This window comes from Athene noctua, chromosome 14 (genome assembly GCF_965140245.1).
Source record: "Athene noctua chromosome 14, bAthNoc1.hap1.1, whole genome shotgun sequence".
Taxonomy (NCBI): Eukaryota; Metazoa; Chordata; class Aves; order Strigiformes; family Strigidae; genus Athene; species Athene noctua.
In genome coordinates, this window is record NC_134050.1 from 10,062,747 (window position 1) to 10,084,563 (window position 21,817).

Here is a 21,817-nt window from a genome sequence, read left to right on the forward strand (position 1 = left end):
TTACAGTCCACAACCTCAGCTATGTTGAATGTCTATTCCAAAGAAATGTTTCATGTTAAGATCATAGTGAAGACCATAGTGAAGACCAATCCAAACAACTGCCTCCTAGAGGACCACCACAAAAAACATCAGCCAGACTATAGCTAATGAAATCACATCATTAAAGAACAGGTTTTGAGCAGATGAGGAGGAAGTTTACAATTCTAAGGGACTTTCATCTGCAAGTAACACATAAGCAAGTAGGTTTTAATAAACAAGGATTTTACAGCTCAGAATGCCACTTAACTTGAATTGAAAGGACTGATCCTTTCCCAAGCAGCAGTTACAGCATACCCTTCCCTCAGAAGTTACTGTCATGTTATTAATTCTATCCCACATAGTCCAAGCTCACAGAAACTGCAACCGCCACCCCAGCAGGCTGCAGGCAGACACTTTAATTACAGGTTGACAAACAACCCTCATCTGTGCCCTGCCCATAACTGGCCTGTCCCAGCACTGGTCTCTCCTTGCTCCACCTGCCAAACATACCAAGTCACACCCACTGTAGCCAAACCTTTCTTAAGGACCAGAATGAGCTCACAGTTCCAGCCTGGTTGTGACCTAAGTCAGAAAGCAAGTCTGGATGCATTTGGGTGAAAGGAACAAACCTTTTGGCATTTGTGCATCCCTTCCTCTTTCAATTATTGCTCTCTTGTGATAAGGACTGCACTGCCAACAAGGAGACTCCATTTAAAAGGCTTTCCTCACTCAGAAATGCAAAACGTGGAATTCTTTAAATTGACTTAGATGCTCTCAACAAGGTCCAGCAGTTGTTGGGGTTTTTTTGGGTTTTGTTTTTTTAAAGTATAACTCTTGTTCCGTAAAGGAAGGAATCAGAGTTCTGTTGAAATATTTTTATCCCAATTTGTAAATTAAGAAAACATGAAGCCACCATTGTACTGGTTTTACCATTGCCTCAAGATTGCTTACATTTAACCAAATGTCATGTTAGACACTTATGTTCAAACTAACATGTAAATTAATCCTATTAAAACAAGAGCAGCACCTGAAATTGTTAGGTTTATTCTTTTGTTCATCAGCCTGAACTCTCAGTAGTTCAACGTGATCAAATGGACATTTTCTTCTGTTGACTACAGGTGAAGTAGAACTTAATCAACGAGAGGTTTTTCTTAATGTCCAGAGTGCAAGACTGCAAAGTCCTGAGCCTGTAACAGTGTGAAAATGTTTATAAGGACCACATATATTGACTCGAAAAGCTTAGCACTGACTAAATGCAAAATGAGAGCTAAAACGTAAATGAAGAATTATTCTGATCTTTTTTCTAAACATTCAGAAGAATAAAGATTGCTAACGGATTTCCTGGGCCCTGCTGAGTACCTAGTGGTTTTACTGTGTTTAGAAACCTGTTTCTCCTCTCTAGAATCCTGCTGGCACAATGGACAAATTATTCACGATAAAAAATACCTGTTCATTTTATATTTTACTTTAAGAAGGACAACATAGCAACTTAGTAAAGATCACAGGATTAATATTACCTTTTCTTGCATTGCTGTAAGATGAGTTCTTTTTAAAAATTAACTTCCTTCTAGTTCCACAATCTGATCTTGGGTGGAAGCTCCCAAGCGCAAACAGGCACTTCTGAACTTCAGTTCTTTCTGAGCTTATTTAAGTGCTTGAGTCCTAAACCCATGCCCCTCTGCAACTTGGGAATTTTGTAATAAGTGAATTTTATACAGTCTATTGTAAATAAACATTTCCCGTACTCTACTTACATTTCATACAACAGAGGGCTTCATAAGCTTATACATTTCCCTCATAGCATTGCATCCCCATGCATTACAACACCAAGACAGGGAAAGGGAAAGAAAAATGAACAGATAAGGAAGGAAGCTCTAAATGCACCACTAACTAGACTAATTAAATCATACCAGGTATATCAGCAGAAATAAATTATTACAACATGAAAACATTACAATAACATTAATACCCAAACAAGATTTTTCAGTGTAAAGAGATCTCTCCTCTCAACCCCATTATCAAAACACAATTTATTCAAAATTCACTGCCACCCTATGTTATTACTGCATTTAGTTTTGGAACAGCCCCACATTAGGTAGGATTAAGACTTCAGAACAGCTAGAATATACACAACATCCAAGTACTGGAAGAGTGCTGCTCTCGGGAAATAGAAGGCAGTTTGTAGTACTGGAGGTCAGTTAGGGAAGTTCATTGACAACCATCTATTCTGATGGTAACAATGAGTTTAGGTTTCAAATCATGTGAGAAATTAGACGGAGTACATAAAAAAACCACTCCAGCGGCTAGTTCAGAAAGACCAGCTGACTATATGCAAGGCTTTCAAACCAGAAACGATAGTTTAATTTCAATTCTTTCAATACCAGAAGACATGTACATCAACCATACCATATTTTGTTATTAAGAATATGAATACTCAAAGCCCATTCCTTATTTTCTGCAGACACAAAAAAAAAAAAGTGCAAGAACACACCAAATATCCAAATATTGAAGAGGTGTTCACTACTAAACTTTCAGCTAAAGCAGCTTGGTTTTTCACCTGAAAAAATGAAACAAAATGCCACAAACACCACACACAAAACCTCCTGTTATAACTTAGGGTTTTACATACTAAGGATAAAATTCTGTCCTGGCCTCAACAGTATTTGCTCAGTTCAAAGCCCTAGCTTTAGCAGTACAATAGACTTCAGCTTTGACACAACAGGTCACAGACTCTTCTCTCCAAGAGGTTCCTTCTTCACAGGCCTAGCTTCTCAGTTTCCCATGGTTAAACTGTCACTGACACTGATCCCACTTGAAATCCAAATATCAGCATTTGCTGCTGGTAGTTATACACTGATGGAGTTTCAGCACTTGCTCTTTAACCAACTAAACTGAAAGGACACAAATTTTATTGCCATGGTGTAGTATCAGCAATTTGAAAGATTAAGAGCATTATTACTTCATTAATGATGTTTTCCTTTACTGTCACTAAATAAAATATAGACACACATAAAGCCCACTATAAGGGAAAAAAAATTAGGCATTTTAGCTTTACTTGATCTACCCTTCAACATAAGCAAGATGCAGATCTGCAGATGTTTGGGGGTTTTTTAAGTATGCATCTAGTGGTTTGCGTTTGTAGGAGAGGGGAGCATGTATATACAAGCACTAACATTTAGGCTTAAAGATTTTGTCCTTATGGGTTTGTGTATATAAATCCAAGCTCTAGAATGTGTAGGAGTAGAAGCACACAAGCTACGATGGGGGTACATTGGTACAGAGGTGAACAAAAGCCATAGTTCAAATAGGATCATAGTTACAACCAGCTTATCTAACATGGAAACGGGCATGTAGGTCTATCATATCCCTGCCCAGGAATCCCCAGCAAGCAACACTGCTTCAAACTACTGTTTCAGATATGATGACACAGAAGACAGAGGGGTGTGTTTGATTTTTTTTTTTTAATTATTTGCAAACCACCTGTAGTACTGCTGTACTAATCTTGTATTCCTACTCAGCTTAGTTTATTGATTGCATTTGCAGCTTTCTTCCCCAAAACACACCCCTTCCAACATGCTGGGTTTTTTCCTGAATAGTGTTGATATCTTATTAAAATTGATGAGGCTCTTTATGACCATACGTTTGTTCAGTTCAGATAACAAAAGGCCATTCTGTTTATTGAAATGTCGGTTGTGGGTTTGGGTTTTTTTCATGCTCGACTTCAGTACAGTACCATGATTACACTGAAATAAAGAAATTATTTTAAATAATTTTGATAACTATACAAAGAATTTTTATAATGGCACAGCTGTAAAAATCCCCAATGTTAAATTCAGCAATAATTTTAAAGTTCTATCAGTGTAAGATGAAATACAAAAGAAAATGGGGTTAGGTAGCGATACTAAATGCAAAGTCCATGCTTTATGCTTAGTAGGGTGTGCTGCAGCCTTTAGTATCAGAGAGAATAAAATTCATCCCTGGTCTAATTTTACTGAGTCCAAATCATTCCCTCCCACCACGAGGAAAGGTTATACATTCCCCCTTCAACCTCTTTCTAAGAAAATGTCTCAAGACACAAGTAGAACTTATTTCAGATTCTGTTTCTGCTCATCCGCTGAGCAAACCAACAGGCTACTTTGTGGATTAGTTCATCCACAGAGTACTTGAAGTGTTTTGGCTAAGAATATGTGAAGAAACAGTGTTACCAAACTAAATTCCACACCCCCCCCCCTTTTTTTTCCCCCAGAAACAGCTGTCAACACTTATATCTACAGAACACCAGGATGTGCTGATGCATTAAATAGCACAGCAGGTGTATTGGCTGTCGCAGGAGCGTTCGGCAATAACCAGATAGTTAAGTACAATGTAAACGCTGTAGCTAATAGGCCAATAATATAAAAATGTATTTGCAGTGCTGACAGTTCAGATTCTAATGAATGCACCAGTCAAACTCAGGAACCTCAAGTAAAAGAATCACATTTCCAAGGTGAAGTCATATTTCTCCTCATCTTCCAACCAACATTTTAAATTAATAGACTCTAATATTCCAAAATACCATGTCTCATAATTCCTGTGAAACTACCAGATGCATTCTCTGCTTGAGCTCTATCTAGCCAATGCATAGATCTCCATGTAATTAAAAATAGAAAACAAAATACATATTCTAATTTACATGGCTTTTTTTTTTACCTTCTTGTAGCTATGTTGTTGAGTAGCTGCTTATAATTTTTGCTGCTTTTGTTCCATTTTCTTTCCAGCTTGTGCTGCACTATTTTTGCAACACCTCACCTAGACTCTGTCTAAAAATGCCTCCAAGGGCAAAGTCTTACCACACCCAGAGATCTTTACAGAGCTCCTTATGGCCACAGGTTCAGATGACATTCCTCCTTCCAAGGCAGAGACACTGAGTCCCAAGCATGAAGTCAGAACTGACACTGACAGCAGAAAACATCTCATAGAAGCAGCAAATAACTGATTAAAGACCAGTTTAACAGAAAGGGTGAATAAATAAACCACAGATTATTATTTATTTAAAATAATATTAGAATTCCTCTTAAGCATTTGCAGAGTTTTAAACTTTACCCTTTACTCACCACGTGTTGATTAAAACACATCTGTTACAATACAGAATATTAGGCTTTCAGCCTCCAAAGCCTTAAGAACAGTGACTGGACTACAGTCTTTGATGGGAGATTAGTCATTGAAGAATACAGGTCTAAACCTCAGTCTCTTGAGAATTTACAAAGATTTATGTATTTACTTACTGTTTCTTGGAGTCCAAAGCATCATGCTATCCTGATCTAATAATGAAAATGGTACTCAATAGATCATAATGCCAGAAAGGTCCATTATGATAATCCAGTGCAATCTTCTGCATCATACGCTGCCACGGATTTCTTCCAGAGATTGCAATGCTTGACTGGAGTTAGAACTTAACCTCTAAGTGCTTTTTATCTCTAACATCAAACTCAGTGCTATAAAACAAAACCCAACAAACATACGCCAAGTTCACAATTTACAGGTAGCCCATTAAAATGCTCTTACTATAAAAGAAACAGAAATGAGAGTAAACCAAGTTTTCCTGTTCCGTGTACTGGAATAAATCCAGTTATTTTACCGCTACATCTACCTCAGATTTGAATTAATGTAAAAGACAAGATCATTTGAAAGCACTGTGGAGAATGATGTGAATGCTGCTAATTTACAATTCCTACAGGGAGAAGAATAAAGAAGTTATTTCAAGCTTTTTTTGCATCCATATAAAATCATTTGTGGTCTTACAACTGCAAGAAAAGCCATTTAGAAGATTCACTGACTTGTGTCAGGAAAAATATTAGTGACAGATTGTCACAGGAAATTGCAGGATACCTTCGTGTGCGGTTTTATTCAATTTTCAGACTTTAAAAATGCATTCAATTATTGACAGAATTGATCTGAAACGAACAACAAAAGAAGCAACAGAAGCCAATCCTTCCGTGGCCAGCAACTGCTTGGTGTTACACTATACAAGCGTTATCGTAACTGACCATTTGGTGGTTTGAATATTTATAAGCATTTCCCTGCACAGTCACTCATGTTTCCATTGAACACTAGCTTCCATTCATTCATTGCAATTTTTCCAAGGAGGTTTCTCTTAAGAAAAAAAAAAAAAAAAAAAGCTCTGTGAAGGCCTGACTCTTCCTGTCCATTTTACACAGAGAACCTGCGTGGCAGAAACACTGCGCAGAGAACAGCTGAAGTGCATGTTCTACTTTACAGAACCACAGTATTTTACTCCAGCTTCTCTAAATAACGAACAAGAGAGGGAACAGAGTCCTCTTTTTGGACCTGGTGACAAATACTACCATGGTACACAAAGAATTATGACAAGTGTTTTAGCAGAGGAAAAGACATCCTCTTACCTTTATACTCTTCCATCTAACAGCTTGTAGTTAAAAAAAGTAATGTCTATGCTTGACTTTTAAAATTAGTTATGTCTTCCACCAGTGCCAAGAACACATCCCAAAGGGCTCTTCACATTTATTTCACATACATTTAGTAACACTATCAGTGGACTGAGGGCAGATAGAGTGCACAGGAGAGGTTTTGTGAGCACCATAATAGCAGCCACCCTCTTAAGTTGTAATTTGAACCAGGCTGACCCAATGGGGACAGCCACTGCACCTACTCACTAGTGATCTGAATCACAACATTACTGCTTTGGCATAAGGTAACAGGAGGAAATCAACGCACCCAAAGAGCACAAATTGAGTCAGCCCTTCTCTGACAACGTGTTTCATTACTAACTTTCACCCAAGGTATATTTTTTCCTCAAAGAAATTCTGCTCCTTTACTTGTCTCTCTTTATGAGAGTATCTTTTGAAGAGGACCAAGCTACTAAAGAGTTAAATCCGAAAGATATTATGCATGGAATATCTGACCATAACAATGAGGCCAGCAAAAGTAATGAAACTGTGTGTGGTACACAGAACAGTTTTCCAAACTGAATGTTTCTCTACATTTTCCATGGAAAAATACGGTACTCTTCAGTGTGACAATGCAAAATAAACAGTGCAGCCTCTTAACAGAACTGTCATGACTTAAGCCTTTCAAATGGCTCCTCAGTCTCATCAGAAGACGCCAACATTCCTCCATCTGCTTATTTGCTTAACTGTTCAAAAAGTCTGCTTTTCTAAGCAAATTAGAGGTAAGTACCTTAATGCTATGTTATTCTCATTACTGAGGCACTCTCCTACATAATCACTTGAGCAAGTCAAGCACAAGCTCTTGTTTACCGCACAAGTTTAACTACAACACAGGTTTCTGCTAAACTAGAAGCAAGTCCAAGTAACATTTAGTTATACGTTCTTGCTCAGAAAACATATTTTACTATGCAAAGAAAAAAAATAATGTTGTTTTCCCTCTCCAGGCTGTATGTGGAAATAGCACCTTTAAGAGAAAACAGCAAGATACTCGCTATAATGGAAATTTTGTTTAAAAACAATAGTGGTATATTCTGAAGAGCTGCTTGTAAAGCACATTTCATTTTGAGGTTACAGAGAAGCACACTGACACGCCAGTTACAGTAAAAATGCTCAAAACAGCAGCTGGTAGAAAGTCAGGAGACATTTGTTAGGACAACAGGGCTTGGTTTCCCACAGCCTCTGCACCTTTTATAAACTGGTATGTCTTAAGAATAAAGGAGGATCATTCTTGCCTGGTGAAACTGTCGTGTCTGCTTTACGTACACAGAAACCACGAGCAAGATGCAATTCAGATTAAAAGAAAAACCAAAAAAGATTTTAGAGTAAAACTTGCTGGTACAGAGATTAGAAATTGTGAAAGCTAGATCTTACCATTTGCATTTTTCCCACAGATGAGATGCTCGTAAGGCTGCAACACTCCCCAAAGTTCAGCATCGTTGTTGATAACCATCTCCAGGATTTCAGACGAGATCTCCCCTCCTCCACCATCAGGGCTCTGACTTGCCAAAACCCTAGCCTTAATCTCTTCTACAAGGTTTTCCATGCAAGCGGTTAAAGAGATGGCTGCATACTCATGGATCCTAACCGAGATCCTAGTGTCCACCATCCACCTGAAAAACCTCCCCACGGAAAAGGTAAGGCCACATCTGGCTGATTTACCTTTCCTCAGTCCGTCTCCAGCACTCATGCTGTACAGAGAAAGCGCCTTGACAGTCGCCAAGACACAGCTTTCCGACAACGACCAGCTCTGAATGAGCTTGATAGCGCTCTGCACCTCAAACCTGGTGCACTTGGAGTGCATCACGCTAAGCCGCTGAGCTTCCCTGGAGACCCTGATCAAGGCGCGCCTCAGTAACTGCGAGAGGCGCCTGACAGCTTCCTGCGAAAAGGTTCTGGTATTACCATCTCCCTTCCCTTTTCTGAGTATTTTTCCAATGTCTTCATCAGTCCATGGGTATTCCTCTAGATCCGGCAGTTTAGGACACTTGGAAAAGATATCTGCAACCTCGGGGTCTTCCGGCAGGACAGTGTTCACGGTATCCCAGCTGTTATTCCTACTGTTCATGGAGCCCGAGTAGTACCACCAGTTGCCTCTGTGCTGAGAAGAGGTGAAAGCCTGGGAATTGGACTTGGAAGAAGAGAGACTAAGGGACCTGCAGGAATCCCCTGCCCCATAACCAGAGTCCAAAGTTAAATCCTCCAGGGTCTTCAGAGTAGAGCTGTATATCCCAGCCATAGGAAAGACGGGTTAAACCAACCGCAAAGAGCACGAAAGGTGAGGCTGGGACAGATCCTTCCTGCGCCTACCGAGTCGGAGCTGCCCGCCCCACCAACGGCGCGGGAGGATTCGCAGCACAGCGAGCAGGAGCCCTCCCCGCACGCCGGCTCCGCCGAGGGCCGGCTACCTCCATCCCGCAGGGAGGCTGCTCTCAGCCATCTTCTGCCTCGGGGGAGGGCCGGTCGGCGGCAGCCGGCGGTGGCGATCCCCGGCGCGCCGGGCCGCCTCCTGCCCGGGCAGGGCGCGGGGCCGGCGGAGGGCGCGGGGCGGCGGCGGGGCGGGGCGCGCTCCGCGGGACACTTGGCGGCGGCTCCGACTCAACTTCTCCGCCGTGGGTCTGCCGGGCGGCCCGCACCGCCGCGTGCAAATGACCTGCGGAGACAAGAGCCAATCAGCGATGCCGACGGAGGCCGCGTCCGCCAGTGAAATCCGAGCTGGGCGGTCCGTATGCAAATAGAGCCGGGAGGGGCGGGGCCGGTGGCGGAGAGGGCGGGGCCACCGCGGCGCTCCGCCGGTCTGCGGGACCGGGCGACCCCGCGCGCCCCACCGCCACCGGCCCCGCTCGGCCGGGGTGGCCGCCCGGCCGCCCTGCCCAGCTCCGGGCAGCGGCGCGGAGACCGGGCCGGGCGCCGTGGTGGCTCCCCGGGGCGAGGGTCACGCACGCCCGGCCCCGCGGGAGTCACCGCCTGAATGGAGGATTGTGCGGGCGGGCGCGGGGCCGGTGCGCCGGCTGGTGAAAGGAGCCTTTGTGCGGCGGTTTACACAGCCCTGACCTTGAACCCTGAGCTGGCTAAGAAACGGAGGTGCCTGGTTTGTTTCTCTCCTCCCATGCAGTGCTCCTGCCCGGGCCGAGGGTGCCCTCCCTCGGCTGCACCGCGCCGGCTGAAGAAACCTCACTCCCCGCATCAGGTCCTCAGGTTGTGTCATTAAACTTTTAAACGCATTTTTCACATCTTTCTACAAGAAGTAACACGCCCCCACCCCACCCCCAAAGATCACAAGGCCGCTACTATTTACGGCCACCCGGCCACCACAGCATCCAGTGACCTTTCACAGGCTGTGAAATGACATTAGCAGTGGGTGACAAGGGTCGGCCACTGAGAGCGAAGGTGGCCACGGGTCCCTCCTCCGTCCAGACGACGGCGTGACTGCAAATATCAGGCGTTTGGCACATTTCAAGCACTGATTTTTCAAGAGCTTTCTTTCTTATTTACAGATGCAGCGTTTTACTTCTGCTCTATAAGACACACAGAAGCTCTGCGCTCGTTTTCGCTCTACAGTGGTGTTTGATATTTAAAACCCGTGGAAGGAAACTTCAGTCAGGAATTTCAGCACTCGTTAACCTTAAACCACTGCTGCGGTGACTCGCAGGAAACAAGTCTCTCCCCCTTACAAAGATGGCATCCTTGTTGGTATTGATTGTACTTTTGCAGAGTATATATATTCTTCATTATTAAACTAAATAGATATCAATCAAAAATACCAAGTGTCACGTCCTGTTGTCTTTTAGTTGTATAAGGCCAAAAGGTTTCTCTTAAAGTCGTCTAAATTTGTTAACAGTAGGCTGACCACGATAACACCCACTTCACAAGGCAACATGCCAGATGCTTTGACTTTTTTTTTGTTAAAAAAAGTGCCAAGACAGGTGCATTTAAAAACTCTGCAGGTAAATGGAGCAGCAATCCATTCTCGGTGTGCAATATTTTCCCGTAATGACTCCTTGCAACAGAAGAAGCAAAAGGGTTGTATTTGGAGACAACCTGAACAAGCATGCAGTCCTTTCACATGAAGGCTGGAACTAACAAACCCTTGGAGCAGACGTTGCACCGACCACCTATTTGCATGGCTAGCAGCTCACTGCTCCACAGATTTTTCTCCTGTCTGGGATACAAGAGATTTCCTGTTTCAAAGGCATAATGCCTTACGGGATCTCGTTTCGTATTTTTGTACTGAAGTATACACGTTGCTTAGTGTCAGTGAAAAATTTATCAGAACAACTATTAGATAGGAATGAAATACTAGAAAAATCACATCTTTTACTTCTGCTCACAGGATCAAGCAGCTTCTGTTTATACTAAAAGACAAAGTACTTAACAGGGCGTACTGACTTCCCACTAGTTGACCCTCAAAACTGCTTTTTTTAACATTACATCTTCTTTCATCTTTTTTAGATCTAAGCCCAACTACAATTCATCTCTTTGCTTTTTCATAGCTTCTCCTCATGAAAGCACAAACATGAAGCATAAGCTGGCTAATAAAACCAGACATAATTCTCCCAAAGTCATCCCAGTTTATTTGAAAATCATAACACCTCAGCACTTTGTGCTCCACTGTCAGTTCAGAAATAGGTATTTTTTTCTACGCAATTCTAATACCTCTCTCAGTTATCTTACAGATCAAAGCTAGCTCTGATATTTTGTCACATTTTTCAGGTGTGAGCACTACTTTTAAGTATTTCAAGCCCAGCAAAGACAACACAGCTGACAGTACACATGGTAAATAGACACCTAAATGTAAGACAAGGCATTACTGATTCAAAGGATAGAGTTTTAAGCCTCACACATTCAGTACATTCAATCAATATACTTTTAAAAATATTATCTTCCCACTCTTATATATCTGTATTTAATCCTATATACTAGGTACCATGGAGTACAGCAGACTTCTTAACCATGACTTTTGGTAGGTTACCATGTGGTGTCCATCCGTCACATCCCTACATCTCTCCACTGCCTCCTCAAGGGTACAGCATGTTAGTTCCTTGTCTGTATGTCTAAGGTCATATACAGAAGACTCGTGTCTTCAGCTGAACACTATACAAATGGGAAGCAGGCATAAACCCAACCTCTATCACCTCTTTCTCACTAAAACGCCTTTGTGCTTTGTTTTGTGATGCCCTTTTGCAAAAGCTTTCTCTAAAATTCATCCTCTTCTGTTTACTTCTTAGGATTCATTTCAATCATAAAAGCAAGCATAAATTGCCACTAAGAATCACTACATAGCTGGCCAACAGGAACTTGACATTATTTAGGAAAAATGCAGCTGTGCAATTATTTGACACATTTCTACAAATCATCTCTATTCTTTCCCTTTATCACACTTCTCCAATACTCCCACACAGTTTGTTATTCCTACCATTCCAAGTAATTTAAGAACACAAAAATCATCCAGCTTAACAAGCGGCGTCTGCTTTCTTCCCTCATGCAGTGTTTTCTCAGTTAGGAGTTACACCACTTTCCATTTTTAGAATTTCCCATGTAATAAGTATTTCCTTACACAATACATTTTGTCTGATAAATCCTTCTCTCCCTCAGCTGCAAGGCTATCACCAGCGTTTTCCAAAGGCAGACAAACTGGGAGACAGAAGCCCCCAAGCACAGAAAGGATATTCCTTACTGAAGATTTAAACCTCAAGCTCCAAGATACCCAACACAACAAAACCAAAACTGGGGTGGGATGCAGAAGACCAGACAGATAAGGACTCTCTAGCAGCACTTCTCAATTTCATGTGCACTATTTATCTATGACAGAACAAGTTCACCACATGATCTGTGCTCTTCAGTGTTAATCCACTATCTGTATCAGACAACTGGAAAGAGCCAAATTTGTAATAGATTCCAAAGAACAGCTAAAAGAAACATGAAGCATGAAAGCAAATAATCAAATTGTTTTCTTTCTTTGGAAAAGAAGAAAATAGTTCACTTCCAGACCGGGCACATTACAGTTTTGTTACAAATATGACTAGGTTGTGAAAACTAAGGTATATGTCCAGAAAGCAATTACTATACTGGCCTAACTCAACATTGCCAACCCAAACAATCAAGATTACAAGTCATTTATCAAAATGTCAATAAGAACAACTTAACATTCCTTCATTTATAAAGCATGATAAGTATTGGGCACTTTTTGCATATGTTTCAACTGGAGCCATTAGGGATTGTGAATTATTTTCATACATTAAAAGTCAACTTTCTACAGACAGGTTTTCTTATAATCTTTTCCCTCTAAAATTCAAGTGTTAAGGAAGCAGAGGGTATCAAAAGACTTTCAGGAACAGATAAAACAGAAAGGAAGTCCCATAATAAACAAAAATGTGACATTCTAGAAGCCCCATTTTCCTTCATGCAAAGAGTTCGGATACAAGTGTTATTCTAACTCTGATAAAACTCTGTCAAAGTCTGTAGTCTAAAATTCTAGTTTTAAAGTAGATTATTAATTAATTAGAATTAAAAAGCATCAGCATTCTTTGTTACACAAAGAGCAACTAGGCAAATAGCATCAAACCCTTTTTCAAATAGTCACTTGTTCTATTTCTTTTTAAGGAAACATAACAGTGAAAGCTAATGTAAAGCCCCCATAAACTTAATCTGTATCAAAGCATCCAAATCAATACTTTTTAAAGTAACCAATAGCTAGATGAATCTGTTCCTTGTTCAAACCATAAAGTTCAGCATATTCCTAGAAAATGGCATTCACATACACGCTATTAAGCGGTATAAACATCCCTTACCACTAGATCCCATGTGAGATTATTTTACTCACTTGAAGTAAAGAAGACTCAAGCTTTTCTACCAGGTAAAAAAAGAAAAAGAAAAAAAAAAAAAAAGGAACCAAAACACAACTATCCTCAGCAGAGTACTCAAAAAAGCTCTTTGAACGGTGCAACTAAAACCCTGAAGTAGTACCTACAGAGCACCTGGCAGAGGAGCCCTCTCCAAGTCTTGTTTCCTCCAGCTGTGGGGAGTGTTAATGAGCCCAAAGGCTCAGCAGCTGGCCACACTTCTCCGCGGCCCTGAACTACCTCCATGGTTATTGCTAGAAATTTCCTGCTCAAGCTGCTGTCTCTATTTCGAGCAAGTGCTAATTCTGTTTGCCCACTGTGAAAAGATATTTTCCTCGAATAGCTACTTAATTTAACTCCATTTTATCTGCAACATTCAGAACTATCTTTTGTAAATAAAATGTAGCTTTGTTAAGAGTTGCTGCCTAATATCTGAAAATCAGTCTGAACCCACACACCAGAAGATGTGGGGGAAAAGTAGAGGTGAAGCATGATTAGAGCAGGGGAATCACATACCACGTCTAAATCAAATACAAAAAAAAAAAAGTTCACTGCAGTTAAGAGAATACATTTTGCATATTTTCAAAGCCACACTGATGGAGAGATAATGTATATCTGGTGTGTTTTCTACATCAAAATCCCCATCCAGCAAAACCCCTCAATTTACTGTCTGACTGGAGGGTCCAGTTCAGCAAGTTACCAAATACCCACTGCTGACCTCCCCAGCTGCCAAGTAATAACTGAGGTACCCGCTGGATCTTCCCAGCTGAAGAGACTTTTCCAATATCTACTAAGTCAGCTTCTTCCCCCCCTTCATTTTGTGCAGAACAGCCTTTTCAAAGGTTACATTTTGGAATGTGTTAATTGACAATGCATAGGTAAATTTACTTGATAGCACTAATTAAAATTTAAAAAGAGAACATAGAATCTCATGAATGAAGAATTTCAGGCCAAGCCTTTGTTCTTCAAAATCCTCAGAAATAATACTATCCCTTGTGTAAACTTTTCAGGTAGTTAGAACTCACTGAAATCTTCTACAGAGAGGGCACTGAAGAAATCAGGCTTGCTGGTAATAAATGGTGATCTCACATTCTCCCTGCCTCGGTTTTATCTGTGATTTCATATAGACTAAAACTATGTTTTGCTATTCACAGCTCCACAGAAATGCCCTTGCCTAACAAATCCTGCCTAGTTTTTTCTACTCTAATATTTAGTCTAATAAAAGCTATTACCTATCACATAAATTGCCTCACTGATATCCTTAGACTGTCAATTAAAACAAATTCCTATTCAAAAAAGATCACTCCATTTCTTTTCAGTAAGGTAAATCGCTTAGCATAGGAAATCAGCACAGATTACTGTTATTTGTAATGACAGATAAGGTACTACTTCTCAAAATTATTACTAACTGTCAAGAAATAAGGGGTCATGTCTATCATGACAAATAATGACTGTTAAGCAAGACCATTTAAAAACTTTAATTGCTGAAGACTTTATACAACAGTCTGCTGCTGACACACATTTTTAGGTATGAAAAGCCTAAAAAACACTGAAAATCCATTAAGGAAATATCCTTTTTACTTTCAAAAGCTGCCTTTTGTAGAAGATACAATTAGAGAGATAAGGAGTGAAGTCTCTGTGCACATCAAATTCCCAGGATGAATGAAAAAGAGGTTTGCTGCTGCTGTACAGACAGCTTAACTAGACAGCTTTGGCTGTACTGTGTTCCTCCAGAAGGGATTCAAAGCAACTAGCTGCAAACTGGTCAACCTCACCTTTATCCTTGGGAAGCGGATGGAATAAATAATCCTGGAAATCATTTGCAAACACATTAGGGACCAAAAAAGTGATTAGAGTAGTCAGTATTGATTTATGAAAGGGAAATGATGCCTGACTAACCTGACAGCCTTCTATGATGAAATCACTAGCATGATGGATGAGGGAAGAGCAGTTTATATTGTTTATCTTCACTTCAGCAAGGCTTTTGACACTCACTCCCGTAACACTCACATTAGCAAATTGCTAAATTATGGCCTGAATAAGTGGCCAGGGAGGTAGACTTGAAGCTGCCTGGGCTTAAAGGGTTGTGATCAGTATCACAAAGTTGAGCTGCAGGCCAGTTGGCAAGTTTGCAGGTGACAAAAAATGGGAGGAGTGATTGATACAACAGGTGCTACCATTCAGAGGGTCCTCAGCAGGCTGAAGAAACGGTCAAACAGGAATCTCATGAAGTTTAACAAAGGTAAGCACCAAATCCTGCATCTAAGGGGGAATAATCCCGTGCATCACTTCATGCTGGGGGGCTGACCCGCAGGAAAACAACTGTACATAAAAAGACCTGTGGGTGCTGGTGTATGAGTTGAATATGAGCTAGTAGTACATCCTGGTGGCAAGGAAGGCCAACAGCATCCTGGACCGCATCAGGCAGAGTCCTGCCAGCAGGTGGAGGGAGGGGATCCTTCCCGCTACTCAGAGCTGAGGAGGCACATCTGGAGTGCGGAGTCCAGTTCTGGGCTCTCCAGTACAAGAGAGACATGGACCTACTGGAGCTAATCCAGCAAAAGGACATAAAAATAATGAAGAGACTGGAGTTTCTGTCATTTAATGAGAGGCTGAGAGACATGGGACTGTTCATCCTGGAGCTGAGAGAGGATCTTTTGATTATAAACACCTGATGGGGGCAGAGTGAAGCGGACAGCTAGGCTCTTCTTGGTGGTGTCCAGTGAAAGAACAGAAGCAATAGGCCCAAACTGAAATACAAAAAAGTCCATTTAGACATTAAAAAAACCCCAAACCTTTTTACTGTGAGGGTGGTAAAACACTGGCACAGGTTGTCCAGGGAGGTTGTGGAGTCTCCATCCTTGGAGATATTCAAAACTCAACTGGACATAGTCCTGGACGACCTGCTTTAGCTGACCCTGCTTTGAGGGTTTGACTAGATGATCTCCAGAGGTGCCTTCTAACCTCCACAGTTCAGTGATTCTATGAATCCTGTTCTTCACACTGTGAAGGACGCTTAGATGAATCCTTTTTGGCACAACTTTTCCTTTCCTGAGTCAGGTCCTCTGCCTAGATTTGGAATTCCTCACTAGCATTTCTACAGCTGCTGCTGCTGAGCCTTCTTATCTTTAAACATTTCCAGTTAATTTAGTTTTCAATCTCTCTTAATTCAGCACACATTTTATAGATGAGGACATCTTTAAATCAAACACTTTCTAAGAATGAAAATAATATTGAAGATGCTTCCTACACTCGTTAATGTAGGACAGTAGCTATTTCACCTACAATGCATTTATTCCATGTTTGTTTTGAAAACATTTTGAAGTAGGAAAAGCAAGCCAATCTTGCAAATAACCAATGAAATTTCACCCAGTTTAAAATGTAATCCTCAATAAACATTGAAAATCTCTGTCCAGAAATTGTATAAAGAGTGTATAAAGACTTTTACTTTTAAATGCATCAGACAACTGAACAAGTGTTGTAGGAGGCCTTATTGGGAAGATTAGGGAACTACAAAAATTATAAACCTAGGTTTGATCCTTTTGTCCTATGAATAACGTAATAAAATTATTGTGATGACAAAGTGTGAGGGACTTGACACAAAGGGTGGAGAAAACTGTCAGAATAAGAAAGATCAGCACCTGAAAAATGTGTTAAATTCCTGGATGCTAACTTGGTACAATATCAGACTTTCTCAATCACTAGCAGCAAGGTCTTACCAATGAGGGTTGAGGGGGTGAAATCACAGAATCACAGAATCCTCTAGGTTGGAAAGGACCCTGGAGATCATCTAGTCCAACCGTTCGCCTAGCACAGTTCCCACCTACAGCAGATCCTTAAGCTCTAAATCGACACTACTCTTGAACACCTCCAGGGATGGGGACTCCACCACCTCCCTGGGCAGCCCATTCCAACGCCCAACCTGTTCTGTAAAGAAATGCTTCCTAATATCTAGTCTGAACCTTCCCTGGTGCAACTTGAGGCCATTCCCTCTTGTCCTATTGCTTTCTACTAGGCTAAAGAGGCCCAAACCCAGCTCTCTGCAGCTTCCTTTCAGGTAGTTGTAGAGGATGATAAGGTCTCCCCTCAGACTCCTCTTCTCCAGACTAAACAATCCCAGTTCCCTCAGCCGCTCCTCACAGGACATGTGTTCCAGACCCTTGACCAGCTTTGTAGCCCTTCTCTGGACATGTTCTTTTTGTAGTGAGGGGCCCAAAACTGAACACAGTAATCAAGGTGCGGCCTCACCAGCACCAAGTACAGGGGCAAGATCACTTCCCTGTCCCTGCTGGCCACACTAATCCTGATACAAGCCAGGATGCCATTGGCCTTCTTGGCCACCTGAGCACACTGCTGGCTCATATTCAGCCGGCTGTCAATCAATACCCCCAGGTCCCTCTCTGATAGCAAATCATATTATACCATCTGGAATCAGATCAAACGAAGGGGATAGAAGAGTATTTGCTTCATCACATGACATTAGTCAAGGCAAGTGGTGTACTAAAACTTACTGAGGCCTATTTTCCCCCCACTTTTCTTCTCTTTTCAGCTCTTGCTGTTAATTAAAATTTTATAATGCCTGCATTTTTTTTCTTAGGCAGGGATGAAACATCTAGAACGTTCCTAGAGTCATTAAGCATTACTGAAATACCTGCAAAAAAATATGTTGTTCTTCAGCATTTAACAGCTACTAACTTATAACAACAAGCTATAAAGTTACAGCAGGATAAACTTCTCTAGTCACCTAGATATCTAGATAGATATACTAATGTGTATATCTAGTAGATAGACAACACCAGGTCTGACAAGTTTATATACAATTACCTACCAGTGTAAAATAATTCTTTGGAGACACTTGCAATAATCTCAGTTATCTGGTCACGGGGTCACACTTCATGTTTCCACTACTATATCACATATGTGTGGAAACGTGCTACAGTCCCCTGTGCCAGAACACTCACATGTTTGGATGAATTTCCTGTCAAAACCGCACTTATTACTATAGCCATTCACTGGCTGTAATATTAACCTGTTTCATGAGGCACTTGATAGAACAAATTACATGTAAAGATTGCAATGGATGTGTGTCACGCTTCCTGGAATGTGTGTATTGAAATAATGTTCATGTCCTCAACTCTCTCTTCTTAGCCAGTAATACTGTGTTGACAGTAACATTATCAAAAGTCAGCTACTATGATCACAGAGTCAGTGGAAAGAATAGCCAACCAGCCAGACATTTATAGTTAAATATTGTGTTTCTCATAATACTTAACAGTCAGGAAACCATCAGGAAACCAGATAAACTATTATCCTCTAACACTGCTATAAAGTAGATGCCCCAGAGCATACCAGTCTGTGGTAAGAATAGTGGTTACAAAGGCAAACAACGCTGAAAAGAATTGACAAATGATAGGGGAAATGCAAGGGCAAAACCCCAAGTCTTAAAATGTCTTCTACCTTGTCCTGAATATTTCTGAATCTTAGGACAAGAGCTGCAGTATTTATTACGGTACTGACATACACCAGTCTACCAACAGCTTCCTAGCTGATGTAGGATCTCGTTCCACAAGGTTCTTACCAGCCCTCACAAGGGCTACTACTCCATCACGGTCTGTACAGGCTTCCCCCTGGTTGTGCTTAGTCAGAGCTTTATTTTCCCAAGGAACACCAAAATTTGTAGGATTAGGCAGCTTCTCTGTGTCATAGTAACCCGCTGCTGCCCTCTCGAGGCTGGCTGGCTGGGAATACCACAGCAGCACCGTACCTGAACTGCTCCAGGATGTCTATCAAATGTGCGGTAATTCAATTCACTGCAGAATGAAAAATGCTCCCGAGAAAGATGAATACCGGCTTTCCCACTACTGTGTAAAAAAACTGCTGCTTGACACACCTCACGGAAGGGGGGTGCATGTGAACACGGAGGCGCTGCCTATGTGGCACCGTTTCAAACAGATGCTGTTGGATGATATGGCACTATCGCCACGAGGTGTCTTGCCTCTCAGAGGGATCCAGTGCACCATGTATTGCATACATAACTGCTTAGAATAGCTGCAGGACTGCCCATAATGTCTGAACTGCACCATACTGAAGCCACTGACTTTCTATTTATAGAACTAGAAATAGAGATACACTTTCTTTCCTTATCCCTACCATAAACCCTCTGGAAGAGGGAGTACTCCTTTCTGTTCACAATATATTGGCAAGACAAACACAGCATAGTGCACTGTTGCAGACACCTGCTTCCCAAAGACAAAACAATTTTGCAGGAGGAGGAGGTTTCAACTCACCCATTTGCAGATATGTTCCCAGCATGGCACTCAACAAGGTGGCCCAACACGATGAGGTGTCACACCTACTGACCTAGGCATCTCTCCGTGCAGTAGCGTGTTCCTGAACGAGAAAAAGGAAGGAAAAAGCAAATGAGACAGGGACAGGAAAACAGAGTTAGGATGAGAATCAAGCTGATGTATATTATGAGAAGCACAATGTGGTAGTGGAACTTTGCTGCTGTATTTTTCTAACCTGCCCTCAGTAAGGAGTGAATTAAAAACTTTTTGATGCTTCAGGTGCCTCACTTTGAATTGGAATATGCCTCTGAGGTGAGTAGCAGTGCCCACCCCTGTCTGCTGTGGAGCTGGTACCCACTACCACTGTCCCCTCTCAATGAATCGTTCCTACCCCAGCGTCCTACCAGGCCTCCTGTGCTCACTGTTAGCTGACCCTTGGTTGTGCAGCTACCTTGGATGCCTACTGTAAAGGGATTAAACCAGCATCCCTTGTGCTGTGTGAGCACATCTGTCACCACGTACACAGTATTCCAGCCAGAAATCCTAGGCTGAAGGTTAAGGAGAGAAGGCATGCTTGTGGTAAGTTGTCCTGTTTCTTCCGTGTTTTGAGACTGCCCTACACCAAAAGGTCAGGAGTGCTGACCCTGTCTTACACTCTATACTCTGTAACACCTGGAGTATTGTCCCTCCCATCCTTGCCAGGGTGCCACATGTGGCCTAGGGTGACAGGCCCATGGGAAGATGTCTTCTGCAATTAGGAACCTTGGAAAGGAGTTGGATAGGAAATGCATGTGAAAGCATCAATAGGAGAAGACAGGAGGTGTGATGACTATCCCTTCACTGAGATGATGTCACATAATTTATATCAACTGCATTCCAGCATGTCGTTGTTTCCATGGGACGTCTGGGTGGAATGGGATTTGTACCCAGGGAGCACTTCTGATCTGTGCAGAAAAGGTTCCAAGGAGCCATATACAGGCATGGGAATTTATGAATGCTTGTCAGAGCCATCTCTTGCCAGGAGACGCATACATCTCCCTGTGTTTAATGCAGTCACATGCTCTCCTTCACATAGATTCTGCTTTCATCTTATGAAATTTAAAATGGCCCTGCTCACCACTATTGACAGAATTCAGGAGTGTGAAGCTGCCCTAAGACCCGCCAGCAGTGTGTTAGGCTGGAAACCTCCAGTCTAGCCTGTCCCCAGGTATAACAGAGGTATGCCCAGCTCTTCTCATGAACCCAAGCCAAAATGCTATAAACCCTCAATGGTTTTGTGTTCAGACTTACTGGCTTGTTTTTCAGGTTATCCTGAGCAGTGACAAGGTTGCATGGCAACCCTCCAGAAAGCCACACTGCTTAGGCTAGGTGTGGTATGCTCCAGCATGGAATAAAGCAGGGTATGAAGCCTACAAGAGCATGATGCCTTCTGGTATGGCACTGGGGGACAGTCAGGCAGAGGCAGACAGTCTTTGTGCAGTGCCCTCCACTCTGTCTTTACAATTGTCTTTTAACTGTTCTTTCAGACACACCAGGGCTTCATCAGCAAGGGACCTAGCTCTCCAGAGAGACCCCAGGAGTGAACAAAGTATAGAACTTAAACCATGGGGGCCCAGGCCAAGGAGTGAGAGAGCTACACAAATGGACAATGCAGATATACCCAGGGAATCCTTGGCACCACAAAGGAGCTGGCAGCTAGGGCAGTCATCTGGCACATACGGCTCATTTTAAGTCTTGCCTAAATCTAGCATTTGAACTTAATTCTTCCCATATTCCATAAAAGTCTTTTAGCCACCATTTGCTGCTCTGGTTTGGTAGTGAATCAATAATAACATACAAAGCCAGCAGAGCTGCAAAGGGCAAGTGAGAGAGACAGACTGCTGCAGTACTATCACCGTCATCTGGAAGGCAGGAGAGAAATGTTCAAACACACTTGTGGGAAAAACTGCAATGAATCTGTACTTCTGACAACAAAAATAATGACTTGAAGAATGCCAAACATATTAGAATAAGGGGAAAGAAGCCACAACAAAACAACGTCTTCACTCGCAGAATTCTCTCTTCACTAAGAATTTGTGTCTTTTCACTTTGTGATCCCTAATTTTCTTTTCTCTGATTTCTCTCATAAACTCAAGAGATTTTAGCCATTTCCAGTATACACTAGAAAACCTTGCCTATCTGAACATAAACCTACAATAGAATCTCATAA

General features: G+C 41.9%; 1 protein-coding gene across 4 annotated transcripts in view; it reads right to left on the minus strand.

Annotated features, from left to right (window-relative positions):
- The window catches only part of ABTB2 (ankyrin repeat and BTB domain containing 2), a 146,656-nt gene extending 127,009 nt beyond the window's left edge, over positions 1-19,647 (minus strand). For 3 of the 4 annotated variants that reach the window (XM_074918461.1, XM_074918463.1, XM_074918462.1), the window contains exon 1: positions 7,854-8,883. In XM_074918461.1, the coding sequence (XP_074774562.1) occupies positions 7,854-8,718 (865 nt within the window). In that variant the 5' untranslated portion in view covers positions 8,719-8,883. Of the gene's footprint in view, positions 1-7,853; positions 8,884-19,608 lie in introns of those variants that run through there. The other variant, XM_074918464.1, reaches the window with a different exon arrangement.
- Positions 19,648-21,817: the final 2,170 nt, after the last annotated feature.